Source organism: Antechinus flavipes, chromosome 4, assembly GCF_016432865.1.
Source record: "Antechinus flavipes isolate AdamAnt ecotype Samford, QLD, Australia chromosome 4, AdamAnt_v2, whole genome shotgun sequence".
Classification (NCBI taxonomy): domain Eukaryota; kingdom Metazoa; phylum Chordata; class Mammalia; order Dasyuromorphia; family Dasyuridae; genus Antechinus; species Antechinus flavipes.
Window position 1 is genome coordinate 181,741,449 of NC_067401.1, and position 19,159 is coordinate 181,760,607.

The window sequence follows — 19,159 nt, forward strand, 5'->3', positions numbered from 1 at the left end:
CTTTCCACACAAATTTAGTCTGACCTAACCAATTGGAAAAATATTAAATGCTCTTGGATTGGGTGAGCAAATATAATAAAGATAACAATACTACCTAAACTAATCTATTTATTTAGTGCTATATCAATCAGACTCCCAAAAAACTATTTTGATGGCCTAGAAAAAATAACAACAAAGTTCATATGGAAAAACAAAAGGTCAAGAATTTCAAGGGAATTAATGAAAAAAAATCAAATGAAGTTGGCCTAGCTGTACCAGATCTAAAATTATATTATAAAGCAGCAGTTACTAAAACCATGTGGTATTGGCTAAAAAATAGACTAGTTGATCAATGGAAGAGGTTAGATTCAAAGGACAAAACAGTTTTTGGGATAAGAATGCATTATTTGACAAAAATTGCTGGGAAAATTGGAAATTAGTATGGCAGGAACTAGGCATTGACCCACACTTAACACTGTACACCAAGATAAGGTCAAAATGGGTTCATGACCTAGGCATAAAGAATGAGATTATAAGTAAATTGGAAGAGCATAGGATAGTTTACCTCTCAGACCTGTGGAAGAGGAAGGAATTTATGACCAAAGAAGAACTAGAAATCACTACTGACCACAAAATAGAAAATGTTGATTATATTAAATTGAGAAGTTTTTGTACAAAGAAAACTAATGCAGACAAGATTAGAAGGGAAACAATAAACTGGGAAAACATGTTTACAGTCAAAGGTTCTGATAAAGGCCTTATTTCCAAAATATATAGAGAACTGACTCTACTTTATAAGAAATCAAGCCATTCTCCAATTGATAAATGGTGAAAGGATATGGACAACTCTCAGATGAAGAAATTAAAACTATTTATAGCCATATGAAAATATGCTACAAATCATTATTAATTAGAGAAATGCAAATTAAGACAACTCTGAGATACCACTACACACCTGTCAGATTGGCTAGAATGACAAGGAAAGATAATGCGGAATGTTGGAGGGGATGTGGGAAAACAGGGACACTGATACGTTGTTGGTGGAACTGTGAACACATCCAGCCATTCTGGAGAGCAATTTGGAAGTATGCTCAAAAAGTTATCAAACTGTGCATACCCTTTGATCCAGCAGTGTTTCTACTGGGCTTATACCCCAAAGAGATACTAAAGAAGGGAAAGGGACCTGTGTTGGAATCTTTACAAACTGCTAACTCATTAGAGTTGATAGATTGTTGATCTGATCTTACAAGAAGATGTTTTGGGCCAGAACCTGAAACTAAGTAGAACTAATTAGTACAATGCTTGTGTTTACACCTTTACTCATTGGAGTTCACAAGTATGCCAGATTCACAAAGTAAACTTAGTAACTTTGTGAATTCACACCTCCCTTAAAGCTCTTAGGGCGAGAGAGCATTATGGGAGAAAACCCATAATCCCATTCTCTCAGAAGAGTCTTATATAAGGCCCGTGAAGAGAGATCTATTCCAGAATATTTTCCACTTGGCTGGCTGGTGGCAGAAGACGAGTTTTCAGAGGAAGAAGCTATGGGTCGAGAGTTCAGCGGACAACCAGATTCATCTTCATCTCATACCACTGTGGTTGGTGGCTGGGCTCCTGCACTTCCCCTACTGAGACCAAGCTGGTCTGATAGACTTACCAGAAAGCTAGCCGAGCCCCAAGTGAAGGAGACAAGAGATTCATTCCATCTTTGTGCTGGCTCTGGAAGCTGAAGAAAGCAGAGGCAGAGGCTGAAGGACAAAACCTTTGAATTTGGAGACATTCGGAGGGCTCTAAGCTAACCGGGCTATATTAGAGACAATAAAAGATCTGAACTTTTATCAGCTGGCTGCCTTTTGGATGATTATTACTTTCAACTGCAACCAAGACTGCCTCCAAGAAAACCTCCCTTGAGAAACCTGCACCTCTCCCCCAGAGAGAATCATTCATCTTACATTATTATTTATAAAGAAGAAAAGAATCATCACAGACCTGTATGTGCCAAAATGTTTGTGGCAGCCCTGTCTGTAGTGGCTAGAAGCTGGAAAATGAATGGATGCCCATCATTTGGAGAATGATTGAGTAAATTGTGGTATATGAACGTTATGGAATATTATTTTTCCATAAGAAATGACCAGCAGGATGAATGTAGAGAGGACTGGTGGGACTTACATGAACTGATGCTAAGTGAAATGAGCAGAACCAGGAGATCATTATATACCTCAACATTGATACTGTATGAGGATGTATTCTGATGGAAGTGGATCTTTTCTTTTCTTTTCTTTTTTTTAATAACTTTTTATTGATAGAATGCATGCCAGGGTAATTTTTTACAGCATTATCCCTTGCAGTCACTTCTGTTCCGATTTTTCCCCTCCCTCCCTCCACCCCTTCCCCCAGATGGCAAGCACTTCTTTACATGTTGAATGGGTTGCAGTATATCCTAGATACAATATATGTGTGCAGAACCGAACAGTTTTCTTGTTGCACAGGGAAAATTGAATTCAGAAGGTAAAAATAACCCGGGAAGAAAAACAAAAATGCAAGCAGTTTATATTCATTTCCCAGTGTTCTTTCTCTGGGTGTAGCTGCTTCTGTCCATCTTTGATCAATTAAGGCTCTCTTTATCGAAGAGATCCAGAAGTGGAGCTTTTCGATAAAGAGAGCTAATTCAGTTTCAATTGATCAAGGATGGACAGAAGCTTTTGGTCCCAGAAAATCTCTCCATTTAATAATATGATAGCCCAAAGAAAGAACACTGGGAAATGAATATAAACTGCTTGCATTTTTGTTTTTCTTCCTGGGTTATTTATACTTTCTGAATCCAATTTTCCCTGTGCAACAAGAGAACTGTTCAGTTCTGCACACATATTGTATCTAGGATATACTGTAACCTATTTAACATGTAAAGGACTGCTTGCCATCTGGGGAAGGGGGTGGAGGGAGGGAGGGGAAAAATCAGAACAGAAGTGAGTGCAAGGGATAATGTTGTAAAAAATTACCCTGGCATGGGTTCTGTCAATAAAAAGTTATTTAAAAAAAAAAAAAGAAAAGTAAAGAAAAGAATTGTTCTTATTAGTTCTGAGAGCAGAAATATTTTCAAAACTATTTTTTTCAAGCAAAAGCCTGACTTTCATAGAAATTAGCCACTAGGTAGCACTCCAAGTTCCAGCTAAACTTTTCCTTCCCCACCAATATATGTACACTGTCTGCTGGGTCTTCTAAGTGTGGCTGGGTTTTGCAAATGGCCAAATTACTTAAAATGAAGATATTCATGTAGAACCAGCTTCTGGGAGAAGACATTCTGAGTTCTCTTATCATATGGGTAGGAAACAGTTTCTGATTTAGTTGCTAGTTGTAACTGCACTGAAGAATTCACATTCTGATGAAAAAGACAATATATAAACAATTAAGAACATTTAAGATAAACATATGCTAAATATTAGGTAATCTCAAAGATAAAAAAGAGAAACTGTATTTTAAGTATGTCCTCAGCAAGTGAAGACATAACTTTATGGATGAAGTATCACCTGAGAGCAAGAAAGCCATACAGTATAATAAAAAAATGTACAGGAGAGTCAAGTATAGGTTAGGAAAGAGAATTATGAATTTATTGAGTAAGGGATTGACATGGTAAGACTGTTGTGCCACAGTTCCCTTTTAATGTTCTGACCCAGTTTCCCAATTGTCCTATTTAGTTACTCTGCCTCAGGTTATAACCTTTCCCTCTTAATGTTTGATGAGATGAAGGTTTTATATCTTTAGGCTATAATCATTCCTTCTTAATGTTTGACAGGATAAAGGTCTATCCATTTTAGACACCATTAGAATATCAGAAACCTCTCCAGTACCTCCCTCCATTGTGTCATCCTAGGTGCCTACCCACATTAGGTTATCCCCATCCGGGTACCTATCTCATTATGTCATTGTTCTTGTTATCCTATAAAAATCTTTCTGTCCCGATACTTAGGGCTGGATTCTTTGAGAGGATAGTCTCGTTCAGCCCTGGGACCAAAGATGGATCATTTGGTCCCAGAAAATCTCTCTATTTAATAAACTATTAAATTGTTCTCAAATCTCTGTCTTGCTCAGTTTCTCCACCATTACAAGGCTAGGTGGCTTTAGGAAAATCATTTTTCTATTTGAGTAGAGTACAAAATGTTAAGAGATTTGAAACAGAAAGAGAAACCAGAAGATTATTGCAACAATCCAGGAAAGATATAATAAAGGTTTGCATTAGATTAGTAGATCTGTGAGTGGAGAGAAAGGGATATTAAAAAACTGATGGCATAGGATCAGAAATGACAAAACTGAACAAAGCTGAATAAAATAATGAAATCATACCGACTCAGTCTACTACAAATTGTTATATAATCTCAACTGTGAATTCATTCAGGCAAAGATATATATACTAATTCACTGTTCCAGTAAACCCAGTCACTTTTCAAATTTTTATATCTTTCCACAAACCTCCCACAGGTTCTCTCAGGAATGCCTGAATGGGAATTCCTGCATTCTTTGAAAAAATTCCCCCTTACTCAGGGAACATTTTGTCATCTCTCCATCTCTAGAGATGTCTAGAGATGGACGAGTAGCTATAGAATCGGGGAAACTAAAGCTTGTGGCAAAATGGTGCTTTGTTTCTGAAGATCCTTCCTTAGGCAGAAACAAATTCATCTTGAAAGATCTCAAAACTGGAAAACTTAAATTAAAATAGCAGTATAGGATGCTGCTTCAACTTGCTGGAAGGAAACCAAACTCCTTCCTTCCAGCCCCTCTGGGGACAAGGGAGCCCCCCCATCTGCATCCCTATGCAGTCCTTGGTTAGGAGGCTTCTAAATCTGCCTCCTGGGAGAAACAGTACTCCCTCCAGGAGAGACACTCAGAGTATAGGTGCCTCTTTCAATGTCAATCTCTCCCAACCTGCAGAAAAACCTGGCCATTATTCTAAGAACCCCACCTAGCCTTTTGAGGGGTCCAAGGTCAATGCCCTCCTTGATCTGTCCTGGGGAGATGTTAATGTTAAACAATCAGCCCCACATATACAGAGATATACAGTAGCCAGATTTGGTCATTCAAATTTCTCTCTTAAAAACAGCTGTTGAAGTCTTTAATGATAGGAATCAAGTTGTAGCCTAGGACAGAGGCCACAGAATTAAAGTCAGATTTGGAGAAAAGTCCCTACTCTTGGCTGTTATTTCCAGGAACCGCAGAGGTTCGTGCTTTAGGTGTCATGGAATCTGTCTGAGGAGACTCCCCAGTGCTTGTCCTGAGTTGGAACAAGAGGAGCACTGGAGGGGAGACTGCCTACAGGGGACAAGCTGCTACCCCCGCCCAATGCCCTGGCCTCAGACAGGAGTTTGGAGCTTGGTCAAGTTCCCCCTAGTACCACCAGGACCCCAACACCCGACAGCCCAACATCTGGTGGCCAATAAGACCTTTGCATTTCTTTTTGCTATGGAATAGAAGCTCCTTCACTCTTGCTCTGCAACTCTGGTCTCTCTTACCCCTCCCCCCATAGAGTGGGGATTGCTGGTGAACTCAAGGGTTGTCTCGAGACCTCTCCTCTGCCTCACCAGTTTGGTGACCTGTCATTTAAATGCTCGATTATTCCCTGCTTAATCTGTTGCCTTATTGGGGTGTGATTTAATGATGAAATCGGGGACCCAATTTTCTCTTCTCAGACCTCCAGAGAAAATTTTAAGCACCAGCTTTTAGAGAGTTAAGAGATCTTGAGACCCAGTACATTTTAACCTTGGGACAGCCATTAGAGGTTTTAACTCTGGTCTGGAGCATTTTAGAAGCCAAAGGGCACCAGTGGCTTGCAAGTGGGAAACTTACTCTCAGATGCTCCTGCTAAATACCCCCAACCTGACTCTCTTGGTGTGCCATACCCTAAATCCTGACACCTTGCTCCCTGGCACCTCCCAACAGGGAGAAATTATCCATAATTGTGAAGAAGCTCTAGAATCTGTCTACTCCAGCAGCTCTGACTTAAGGCAAATTCCCTTTGAGAACCCAAATGGGAAGTGGTTTACAGATGGGTCAAGCTTTTTTGAAAATGGGGAAAGAAAGGCAGGTTGTTCTATGGTGACTCTTCATAGCACACTATGCTATGGAGGTAAGCCACTGCCTCTTGAGACTTCTGCCCAAAAGGCTGGACTCATTGCCCTAACCAGAGCTTTGGAATTGGGGAAGGGAATGAGAGTGAATATCTTTACTGACTCCAAATATGCTTTTCATATTTTACATGCTCATGGGGCTATATGGAAAGAAAGGGGTCTGTTGACAACAAAGAATTTTCCCATTAAACACAAAGGAAAAATTCTACAGCTGTTGTAAGCTGTCCACAAACTCAGGGAGGTTTCAGTCATATTTTGTAAAGGACACCAGAAGGGAGATTCACTTCAGGCCAAGAGAAACAAGTTTGCAGATTCAGCTGCTAAAGCTGCTGCCCATTTACCGTTGATCATGGCACCTGTAATCCCCCAGCTCCTTGATTCTTATACCCCTTCCTATTGTTCACAGGAGAAAATCCTTGCAGAAGAAAAGAGGTACATCCTTTCTACCTGTGGCTACTTTCAAACGCCCTCAAACCACCTCTTAATCCCAGAGGCTAGTCAGTGGAAACTCTGGAAGAAATGCTTTCCAATCTCTGGTGAAACGCATTTTCACTGGTCACAAGGTAGGAGAAACAATCAAACAGGTTTGCCAGGCCTGCCCAATTTGTGCCCAAGTGAATCATAAAGAATTTGTTAAACCTCCCCCTCTCCTGAAGTCGGTTCAAAGAAGGAGCACATACCCAGGTGGAGATTGGCAAATAGACTTTATGCAAATATCCCCTTACGGGGAGTTTCAAACAGCTTTCAGTTTTGTTAATTGCCATAGAATTTTTTTCCTGCAGGGCTGAGAAGGCTTTGAAGGCATCAAGGCAATTGCTAAACCTGCCTAATCTTGCAGAGAGTCAAACAGTTCAGCTTTTACTTCTCAGATATTTCAGAGTTCTCCTGTGAGCACTCTGAAAGAAGAAGGATGGAATTGTCTGCATCCTTTCTCTCACTCTCACTCTAATTTCTCACTCCAAAGATGAGAACTCTTTGCTATACTAGCATTTTCTCTCCTACTTTTCTTGATTAGCATCCTATGACCCCTGCCAGTAATTAAGTCCTTAACTACTTTTCCGCTACAGAGTGCTGTGGGCAGTGGGGGTTGTTTAGCATTGTTGGGTGGACTATCAACATGGTTAAGGCAGTCCACAGATGGGACCTGATGCATTTTCACAAAAGGCCCAATTCCCAAATGTCACAATCTCAAGCCTGGATGACATCCCACTTTTAAGACTTGTTTCCTGTAGGCCTCAAGCTGCAAATTTTCAACTGTTCCTTCAGCCTGGAAGTCCTGGGACACATAACACCCCTTAAATTCCACTCCTGCTGTCTTCAGATCTCAGATCTCACACTTCCCCTCTTGGCTTGAACACAACCCCACCCCAATTTGCCCCCTTTCCCGGTAAACTTGGGGATATCTCTACAACCCTTGTGAAATCAAAGCAGTTACAGAAAAATGAGACCTTTACCCCAAATGAATTTGGGGGGTAACTGCTTGAGGGGGGAGAAATGACACGGGTGAACTCTGAAATTGTGTCCCCTTTAATATGTAAAAGAAGGGGGATTTGGGGTCTCCCAGAGCTTGGGAGAGGACACATTTTCCAGACAGGTTTTTTTTAAGATAAGCGACATCATTCAATTGAAATTTTTGGGCACATCACCCCTCCCCCCCCCCCCCCCCAATGATCTTTTGGATAGTCAGATCCCCCTTCAGGTAACTCCAAACTCTGGAAAAAAGCCTTCAAAGTAATTTCATTCAATTGGGAGATCTTGGTCTGAATAATCAGCTCAAACTGCCCCCAGCTCCAAGATCTGCTCATAAAATAGATTTCTGTTAACACATTCTTTGCAAATCTCATTAAGAGCTTTGTCCACTAAGAGAGAGCTTCTTAGTGAAAAATAAAACTTCCTTTTTTACCACTAAGATTTCCTGTTCGTGAATTCTTTCATATTTGTGTGGAGTGGAGATAAATTGAAGAACTTCCAGGAATGTTTAAATTCCTTTTCTATATTTTATTTTTTATTATTTCTATGTCTGTGATCTGCATAAATATGTTGAGTATTAGCCAATATTTACTTAAACTCTAGATATATTTACTTAACCTAAAATGATGATATTTATCACTGTTCAATGTTATCAATATTTAGACTATCAGTTAAATGCTATTAGCCTGATAATCTGAACTTGAAGATCTGATGTATGGTTCCTCTCGGAACCAGGGAATCTGAAAGCATTCCGTTCTAATCTGTTTTTGGCACCAATGTCTAACATTCAATTAAGGGTAGAGGACACCTATTTCTTAATGCTCCCCAACCCATGATGTAATCTTTTGTAACTAAACTATAAAAACTATATTTTTTCTAATTCTTTAGCCCTTCTACCATGAGCTTTCTCTCTTTGCCTTCTCATGGTGGAATTGCTCATTCTCATGAGAATATTAATAAACAACTTTTTTTCCTTTTTACTTCAAGAAGTCTCTGAGTAGTCATTTTTTTTGGTTAGGATTTCTATCCCTCACAGTTTTGGGGGCTCGTCTGGCATGAGTCTTTGGGGGAGATGGCTGCGCATCCCGAATGGGGATAGGTGTGTTCACAGTTAGTTTTTCCAAGATCTCTGGCTCTGAGTGTGTAGTCTCCCTCCCTCTCAGACAAAAGACCTGAGGCAGAGATACTCAGTGGAAAGCAGAATTGAAGACCAAAAGGAGAAATAGAATTCTGATGGGCCAGCAGCAGTCTGAAAAGAAAACACGCTGTTCTCGAGGCAAACAAAGCTCTTGGGAAATCTGGGGGTCTATTGGCTGGATCGAGGGAGACACAAGGAACTAGCCCTCTTAAAAAAAAAATGTTTTGGTGGACTGCTATTGACCCCAACCATAAAGGACTTTCTAAGGAGGCTCTCTTGGGTGACTGTGGGGCATGAGGGTAATGAAGAACCTCCGCTGACAATTTGGTTTGAGACCAAGTTGTAAAAAATGGGACAGAAGCAGTCCAAAGATTTATGTCAGGACGATAGCCAGGGAATTCCAATTGACAGCCCACTTGGGAGTCGACTCATAGAGACTGGGATAAGTTACCCAGGTATAAAGGGAAAGACAAGAAAATAATGATTAAATATTGCTGTTTTGTTTGGGGTAACCAAAATATTGGTGGGGGAATAATCTGGCCAAAATATGGTTCTGCTGAGGATTGGTTATGTCAACAATTGAATATATATGTGAATAATAGAGATCCGTATAATCCAGAGGAATTGGCTAATGCTAGTCTCTGGCTGACAGAAGCTGCTAGAGCTATGAGAATTTTTCTGAGCAAAACAAAGGAAGGTAGTAAGCCTGATAAGGGAAAAGGGAAAGTAGATAAGTGTAATGGGCTGAGGCTTGAGTTGATGCACTGAGGTCCCAAGCACATGAGGCTAAATAGTAATTGGACTATACTCTATTAATATATAAGCTTGGAGAAAGAATGGCCCCGGCCCACTCTTTGTGCAAGTCCTGATGTGTTGTATAGGAAATGACGATTTTGGTGGTGGAGGCAGGGGAGTGGAAAAGGAAGGGGAAGGAGAGACTTTGGGGATTGCTATTGCAACGGTTTGCTCAGCTCGGATTGCTCTCTGTTAGCTGGCTTCCTGTCACAGCTACCCATATTGCTATAGCAATCTTTCTTGCCCATATTGCTATCACAATCTTTATTCATCTCTTCACTTTAATAAATATTGAAGATTTTTCCCTTAACCTGAATTCCTGACTCCGGCTGATTTTAAATATGCGGTCATTACAGATAAGAACCTAAAGTCTGAAGCTAGACAGTGGGATCCCCTTGCTGCCCTTCCACCTCCTTATGCAGTATCCCCCTTTGCACCACCAGAGGAAAATCCTTTGCCTCCTCCTCTCCCTCCTGTAGAAGAAGAAGTAATGGATTTAGGCCAGGAAAGTATAGGCAGAGCTCGCAGTGACTCATATAAATATCTAAGAAAAGAATTAGAGCACTTAAGACAGGATGTTCAGAATCTCCCCTTTAGAGAGAAAAAGGAGCAAGGGCCAGTAGCTAATGAGGTACAGTGTATGTATCCACTAAGAGAGGTCCCATTAGGCAGGGCTCAGGGAGGCATTAGATTTGTAAATGCACCTCTGTCAGCAAATGAGGTTAGAAAATTTAAGAAGGAATTAGTTCCTATCATGGAAGATTTGATTGGGGCATCCAAATAATTGGATCAATTTTTAGGCCCCAGCTTATATACTTGATCAGAATTGATGCATATCTTATTCATATTATTCACTCCTGAGGAGAGGTGTTCAATTCGAGCACAGGCTATGCGGGAACCGGAGAGGAGGTACCCACCCCTGAATAAGGGAGTGATCCCAGCAGAGCAGAAATATCCAGTGAATGACCCAGGATGGGATAACAATAATCAGGCCCATAGGCAAAATACGCAGGACTTGAGGGGAGCTAGTAATTGTAGGAATACCGGATGCCTTCTCAAAAAGACAAAAAAAAATAAACAAAACACTGAAAAAGTGTGAGTCACCAGCTCAGTATTTAGAAAGACTCAGAGAAGGAATGAGGAAGTATTCAGGGGCCGACTCTGATAGACCAGAGAATGAACAGATATTGAAAGTACAGTTTGTATCCAATTCCTGGCCAGATATTAATAAGAAAATACAAAAGATTGAGAGGTGGATGCAGTTCCTTTAAGAACCCTTCTGAAAAAAGCCACCAAGGTGTATGTAAGAAGGGATGAGGAGAAGGAAAAACAGAGAGATAGAAGAATTAAGATGTTGTTGCAGACAACACAGCAGAATGCTAATAAGGAAAAAGAGGTAAGAGGGAATGCAAGAAAGCCCCGTTAGGAAAGAGGTGAGGGGAGTGGAAGGAAGAGAGTTGATGTGATTTGTTGGTCTTGTGGGAAACCAGGTCACTTCTCTAGGAGGTGCCCACAGAAAATTAAAGAGGAGTGGGAATTGTCCCTCATAGAATTGAAAGACTAAGGGTGTTAGGGGTTCGGGGGACCCCACCTAGAGCCCTTGATAAATTTGAAGGTGGGGTCGAAAAAGGAAGAAATGTTTTTTTTAGTTGATTCAGGTGCAGCCTGAACTTCTGTGACACAACTATCAGAAGGGGAGAAATTATCATCAAAATGTATGATGATTTCTGGAGTTAAGAGAGAAACTTCCTCAGTACCCATGACTGAGGTATTGCCTATAGAATATGAGGGAGTTTAAGTGCTTGGACAATTTTTAATGGCTCCTGGGGCAGGAATAAATTTGTTAGAGATTTGATAACAAAGCTTTCAATTAGTCTTTGTGCCTCGGGGTCCCCTGCTGGTTCTAGTCCGAACTTTTGTGATGAAGGAAGTAGACAAACGGGAGATTAACTCTGAGATTTGGGCAAATCCCGAGAATCCAGGACTGTTGTCTATTCACTCAATACAAATAACTTTAAATGACCCACATACCATTGTTAGGGTCTGGCAATATCCAATTCCAAATGAAGGGAAAAAGGGACTGCAGCCAGTAATTAGAAGGTTGCTGAAAACAAGACTAATTGAACCTTGCATCTCACCATTTAATACTCCCATTCTTTCTGTAAGGAAAAAAGATGGGACGTATAGAATGGTCCAGCATTTGAGGGAAATAAATAAAATGGTGTTGCCATCTCATCCAGTAGTACTAGATCCTTATACGATCTTGGGAAGGATTCCAGAGGGTAGTGCATGGTTTAGTGTAATCAATTTAAAGGATGCATTTTGGAGTTGCCCCTTATCTGAGGACAGTCAGAATATTTTTGCATTTAAGTGGGAAGATCCAGATACAGGGAGAAAACAGCAATATCAATGGTGTGTATTACCACAGGGATACACAGAATCCCCCCAATTTATTTGGGCAAATATTGGAAGGAATAATTGAAAATTTTGAGAACCCAATTAAAGGGGTAAAAGTTTTACAATATGTAGATGATCTTCTTGTGACAGGACAGAAAAAGAGTGATATTGCCCAAGTCACTATCAGTTTGTTAAATTATCTAGGAGCACAGGGACTGAGTTTCCCAGAATAAATTGCAATTTGTGGAACGTGAAGTAAAATATTTAGATCATTTTATAAGTGAAGGGAAGAAGAAATTGGACTCTGTACTTGTGGAGGGGATTCTTCCAATTACTAGCCCTAGGACAAAAAAGGCCCTCTGGAAATTTTAGGATTGATGGGGTATTGTAGAACTTGGATTATTAACTAAGTCATTATATACTCATTTGTTAGAGGAGAAGCCCAATGTAGTGCAATGGGATTCAGAAGGAGAAGGAAATTTTAAACAACTTAAGTGGGCATTAATGTCAGCCCCCCGTATTACTTTTGCCATCATTAGAAAAGCCTTTTCCTTTATATGTAAATATGGTAAACCGGGTGGCTTTAGGAGTATTAGCACAGGTAACTGGAGGACAGTGACACCCAGTGGCCTTTCTGTCAAAAATATTGGACCCAGTGGTGAAGGGATGGCCTACTCATATCCAGGCAGTAGCAGCCACAGCACTTTCGGTAGAAGAAAGTCGGAAATTAACCTTTGGAAGTAGTTTAATAGTGAGTATCCCACACAAAGTTCTATCAATTCTAAATCAAAGGGCTGAGAGGTGGCTAACTGATTCAAGGATTTTAAAATATGAAGCAATTTTATTAGAAAAAGATGATTTGGTACTCTCACCAGACCATAACCTTAATCCTGCTATGTTCTTATCTGCTTCCCCTGGGGAACATGTGTTCCTCGAACATGATTTTCTAACTGTAATTGATTATCAAACTAATAAGAGAGGACTTGCAGGAGATCCCTTTGTTAAAAGATACTCAATGTTTCATAGATGGGTCCTCACACAAGTGGTTAATGGGAAAAGGAAAAATGGATATGCTATTGTTAATGGGAAAAAACTTGACTCTGGTTCAAGCTGGATCCTTGCCAAAAGAGTGGTCAGCTCAAACTTGTAAATTGTATGCATTAAATCAAGCCCTAAAATTACTTGAAGAGAAGAATGGAACTGTATGCATAGATTCAAAATATGCTTGGGGAATTGTTCATATATTTGGAAAGATATGGGAGAAAAAGGGAATAGTAAATAGCAAAGGAAAGAAATTGACACAGGGCATTGGTCACTGAAATTCTAACTAATCTTATATTGCCTAAGAATATTGCAGTGATTCACGTACAAGGACATCAGAGAAGAAATTCATTTGCGGCTAGGGGAAACCACCTTGTGGATGAGGAAGCAAAATGGGCTGGAGAAGAGGAATCTGTAAGTACAGAGGAAATGATGGTGCTAATTCCAGCATTTCCACCTCAATTGCCTCCACCTTCCCTTACTCTGGAAGAGAAGAAAAAGATTCAGAGCCTTGGTGCTCAGGAGGATAAAGAGGGGCATTGGTTCCTACCTGATGGCAGAGAGGTACTGACCACAGCAGGTATGAGATATGTACTTCAACATTTACATCAAGGCAATCATTGGGATGTCCAGGATCTGTGTGATGCGGTGCTAACCAACTTTGTACCACCTGGCCTGTACACAATAGTGCGGCAGCTTGTTAGGGGTTGTCTTATTTGTCAAAGGACAAATAGAGCAGTCCAACAACAAGTCCGAAAAAGGGGAAGGCCCCCTGGCATCAGATCTTTTCAGAGCATACAGATGGACTTCACCAAACTGCCATGTGTGGAGCATCTCAAATACTTATTAGTCATAGTGGACCATCTGACCTCATGGGTGGAGAGGCCTTTCCCCTTGCCTGGGCAACAGCTTCAGTGGTTGTAAAAATGCTTCTTGAACACATCATTCTGAGGTATGGGTTAGTGGAGTGAATACATTCGGACCAAGGCACTCATTTCACTGCCAGAGTCCTTGGATCTATAGCCCAAGCTCTAGAAATATCTTGGGATTTACATACCCCATGGCATCCACCCTCATCAGGCAAGGTGGAGAGGATGAATCAGGAAATTAAATGGCAACTAACCAAATTGGCCTTAGAGAGACAATTGCCCTGTACTAAGTACCTTCCCCTTGCCTTGTCTTAACAAGATTAGAACAAAACCTTGAAGGGATGTGGGGTTATCACCCTATGAGTTATTATATGGTCACTCTTATCCTAGGGAAATGCAAAACCCCTCCTTAGACTCAATATTTGAAACTAAGGACTTGTTTTTGAGAAAATATGTTATGTATTTATTGCAACATTTGAAAACTTTACAATTGAAATGGATTATTGCTCAGACTCTTCCCTTAAGGTTTGCAGTGCATAAGTTCCAGCTGGAGACTGGGTCCTACTTTGGCCATGGAAGGAGGATAAGCTGACACCAACTTGGGAAGGACCATTCTAAATCATCTTAACATCATACACAGCAGTTGGTAATAAAGAGAGAGGATGGACCCATGATACCAGAATTAAAGGACCAGTAGATGCTCTAAGGGTGTGGACCTTGAAGTTGAATCCAGAGGACCAGTTAAAGCAAACATTAAAATGGAACTGATGAATTGTGCATGTAAGATCTTAATAGTAGTACTGATCTCTGGGGTACTTTATTGGGGCTTTTTCTAACAGTGTTAGATATTATTTTCTATTGGACAGTGTTACTTCAACTTAGAAATTTGACTTATTATTTGGTAGAATGGGGACCAAACAAAACACACACAGAAGGGGACTGTGCTTTCTATCTCTATGTATAATACTACCCCTTGCTGACACATTACCTAATCCTTTACTGAAGGAAGGCAATAGCTTCCAGAACTTGATCCAGGTTATTGCTGATACATTTTATCTCGAAAATTGCTGGATATGTAGGGAGCCTGAACAACTCACACGATGGCCCTGGGTACCTGTCCCTTTATCTCCATCTTGAATATTGAGTAATACATCAGTTGTACATGATGGTAGAGGATTTTGGTCAGATCAGGAGAAACACCAGTGCAAACTAGCTAATGCTGTTCCAGAGGACATTGTTTAAATCAAACAGGCACAGGGCCATTGGATGAGAGAAGTAAATGTGAATGGACTTTTTTTACCCACTGACCAGAGAAGGTAGATATTACAGATTGTAGTAAATATAAAAATAGGATGAAATAAAACAACTATTGTTTGTGATGATGGGTCAGTGGTTAAACATACTTGTCAACATGCAATAGAGGTTAATGAAGAATGCTTGAAGGAATTTAAAAAGAAGCCAACTTGTCAAACACCCCGAGATTTATGGAGATGTTTAAGGTTAAATAGTACAAAGCCAGGTACTGCTAGCACTGTAATGGGATGGAAGTGGGAAAGTGGAAATGGCACTATTAGAAGAATGTTTGGTAACTTTTGGACTAATATAGACTTTATTGGGGAAAATGACTATAATTGCACTTGGATGATTGAAAAACAACTTTGGAGGTGTAATTCAAAACCCTTGAAAGGGGGGCTCTTAGGCTCATAGGATGTTAAATATTTCTCGCCCTCAACAGGAGTTTTTATCTTCTGGCATGAGAAAATCCCAGCTTTAAGAGGACACTATTGAATTTGTGGTCAAATGGCTTACACTCATCTTCCAAAGAATTGGACTGAGAGTTGTTATATAGGTACAATAAGGCCTAAGTTTTTCTTCCTCTCAAAAGATAGCGACAAACAACTAGGAATATGACTATATGATAATCTAAGAAGAGAAGAACAAGGCTTAGATCGTTCTCTAGTACAGACACTTCTTTGACTCAAACAGGTGATGCTAATGGATGGGGCGATACATGGCCCCCAGAAAGAATCATCAAAGAATACGGGCTCAGGATGGAAGTTGGGGATATAGAACACCAACATATATATTGAACAGATTAATTACACTACAAGCAGTCCTGGAAATAACAACTAACCAGATTGCTCAAGCTCTTGATTTGCTAGCTGATCAAGCCACTCAAACACAAGAGGCTGTTTTACAGCATCAACTAATTTTAGATTATTTGCTAGTAGAGGAAGGAGGGGTCTGTGGAAAATTAAACTTGTCCACTTGTTGTATGCAAAATCAATGATAATGGGCAAGTGGTAAAAGAAATTACTAAGGGCATTCGCAGAATAGTCCATGTGCCTATACAGATGTGGAAATCCCCTTTCTCTAATAGTTGGTGGTCCTGGTTTAATGGTAGCTGGTGGAAACAACTTTTATCGGTATGGACTAATTTACCCGGTACGATTATATTAATAACCAGAATAGTCCAATGATCCCTATCAAAATTATTGCATCCAGAAGATGATGTTAAATTGACGATTCTCCAAAGGAAAGGCTGGAGGGTACTGGAAAGGGATGATTCTGAGAGTGAACTTGATAAACAATGTGTAAACCTGTTAACTGATTTTGAGCAATGTGTAAGTTCTTCATAGAAAATATGATAAAAATCATTTACATATTAGAAGGGGGGAGTTGTGTGTAGTGGAGATAAAATAAAGAACTTCCAGGAATGTTTAAATTCCTTTTCTATATTTTATTTTTCATTATTTCTATGTCTCTGTGACCTGCATAAATATGTTGAGTATTAGCCAATGTTAACTTAAACTCTAGATATATTTACTTAACCTAAAATGATGACATTTATCACTGTTCAATGTTATCAATATTTAGACTATGAGTTAAATGCTGTTAGCCTGGTAATCTGAACTTGAAGGTCTGATGTATAGTTCCTCTCGGAACCAGGGAATCTGAAAGCATTCTGTTCTAATCTATTTTTGGCACCAATGTCTAACATTCAATTAAGGGTAGAGGGCACCTATTTTTTAATGCTCCCCAACCCATGATGTAGTCCTTTGTAATTAAACTATAAAAACTGTATATCTTTCCTAATTCTTTAGCCCTTCTACCATGAGCTTTCTCTCTTTCCCTCCTCACGGTGGAATTGCTCATTATCATGAGAATCTATTAATAAACAACTTTTCTGCTTTTTAGTTCAAGAAGTCTCTGAGTAGTCATTTTTTGGATAGGATTTCTATCTCTCACACATTGAATCTGCACCTCTGACCAAAAGAGGGGATTCTCACATTAATTCTCTACCACTAGAACAGCATCATTAATAAAAATGCCTTATATTTGGACTATTGCAATAGTCTGCTGGTTGATCTCCCTACCACAAGTTTCTGCTCTAAGCTATTCTCTACTCAGCTGTGCAAGTCAGACTATATCATCCCCTTGATGATCAAAATCTCCAGTAGTTCCTTATCACCACCAGGATTAAATATAAAATGTTCTGTTTGGAATTCAGAGTCTTTAATAATCTGTTTCACTCCCCCTACCTTACATTCTTCCTTCACCTACCACTGTGACTCAGTGACATTTGGCTTTTGTACTTGTACTTGAACAAGCATACTCTTTCCAAACTGCAGCATGTGCGTACATGCACATGCAATCACAAGCCTATGTATCCATTCTATTCAGGGTTAGCAAGAACACAAAATAGTATAAAATACTATAAAAATATATGGCCCTTTCCCATAATAACCCAGTGTTGTTCACAGATCTACTCTCCAGTAGTACATAAGTTGTCAAGTCATAAAGATATAATATGATTTTGGGGTCCCTTTGTAATGCCGGAGAAACTGAGCAAGACAGAGATTAGAGAACAATTTAATAATTTATTAAATGGAGAGATATACTGGGACCAAATGGATCCATGGTTGGTCCCAGGGCTGAATGAGACTATCAGCTCAAAGAATCCAGCCCTGAGTATTAGACAGAAAGATTTTTTATAGGATAACAAGGACAATGACATAATAGGGAAGGTACGTGGATAGGGATAACCTAAAGGGGGGAGGCACCTAGGATGACACAATGAAGGGAGGTACTGGAGAGGTTACTGATATTCTAATGATATCTAAAATGGATTAGATTAGACCTTTATCCTATCAAACATTAAGAAGGAATAATTACAGCCTAAAGATATAAAACCTTTATCTCATCAAACATTAAAAAGGAAGGGTCATAACCTGAGGCAGAGTAACTAAATAGGACAATGAAGAAACTGGGTCAAAACATAAAAGGGCACTGTGGCACAACACTTTGACCTCAGGGGGGCTTCTGTTCTTACAAGTCCGTAGTCCCAAATCTTCTAGCTTTGGAATCTGCTTCAGGAAACCCTTAGCCCAGTCTGTCTCCACTGCTTAGTCAGATAACTTCTAACCTCAGGAAACTCCCACAGATCAAATTCTGGAGACAATAGTGAATAAGACCACTCCTCAATTCATTGCTGACTGATAATCTTGTCATTAATCTGGTTAATGGAGAACCACTTCTTCCTACCTATGAGCTATAGAATTAGCATATCTATGATTGAAAACTGGATAAATATATCTCCTTTGCTTCTGTTTCTCTGCTGAAATTCCCTTAGAATTCCAGCCTGCTGTTTATAATGGCATAATTACTATTGCAATAAAACTTTGCCCCTTGACTAAAAGATGGTTCAAGCCTGCAAATTCTTTTGAGACATCTCGCAACACTGGTCCTAGAATCCCTCTTTCCAGTCTCAACAATAATATAACTTCTTTCAATAATCTTTGAATTCTAAAATCAGTTTTTAAAGCATTTGTGAAAAGGAAGAGTTTCTCCCAAAATACAGACTCTTAATTTTTTGCTTTGGAAAACAGTGATAGGGACAGAAGATGATAATCAGGCAGGCGAATAGGTGAATTCCTTTGTGGTATAGGTCTTGTGGGAAGTCACCCAGCCTCACAATTCCACTCTTAACTGTTAGCTGATAACTGAACTTCCTTTAAGAACCAAGTGCTTTGATTCTACAATTAGAGATAAATCTTCTCTAAAATCTCCTAAATCTTCTAGCTTTGGAATCTTAGCTTTCTAGCCTGAAATTTTAAATGCCTCTGAGAAACTCAAATTTATCATCTCCAAAATTTATTGAGACTTTTTATAAGCAAGATAGCAGACTAGTTGCTAAACATTTTTTTCAAAAAAAAGTTTGTGGGACAGCTAGGTGGTACAGTGGATAGAGCACCAGCCCTGAAGTCAGGAAGAGTTAAATTCAAATCTGGCCTCAGACACTTAACACTGACTAGCTATGAGACCTTGGGCAAATCACTTAACTCTAATTA

General features: G+C 39.7%; 1 protein-coding gene across 2 annotated transcripts; it reads left to right on the plus strand.

Moving 5' to 3' along the window:
- The first annotated feature begins 10,534 nt into the window (after positions 1-10,534).
- On the plus strand, positions 10,535-17,014 carry LOC127560809 (uncharacterized). Of its 2 annotated transcripts, XR_007953410.1 has the most exons (3): positions 10,577-10,897; positions 13,246-13,353; positions 14,334-17,014. XR_007953410.1 is itself a non-coding variant. In XM_051995686.1 (2 exons), exons 1-2 carry the CDS (start codon positions 10,853-10,855, stop codon positions 13,861-13,863), a joined length of 663 nt encoding a protein of 220 aa, XP_051851646.1. In that variant the 5' UTR covers positions 10,535-10,852; the 3' UTR covers positions 13,864-17,014. The 2 variants fall into 2 exon arrangements, 1 of the variants encoding a protein (XP_051851646.1); XM_051995686.1 differs by having other exon boundaries at positions 10,535-10,897; positions 13,246-17,014.
- The last annotated feature ends 2,145 nt before the right edge of the window (positions 17,015-19,159 follow it).

Bases quoted from the DNA above. Each gene is read 5' to 3' on its own strand.
- LOC127560809 (XM_051995686.1), top strand. From the start codon at position 10,853: ATGTTGTTGCAGACAACACAGCAGAATGCTAATAAGGAAAAAGAG. The intron at 10,898-13,245 runs GTAAGAGGGAAT...ATATTGCCTAAG, and splicing joins ATGCTAATAAGGAAAAAGAG to AATATTGCAGTGATTCACGT.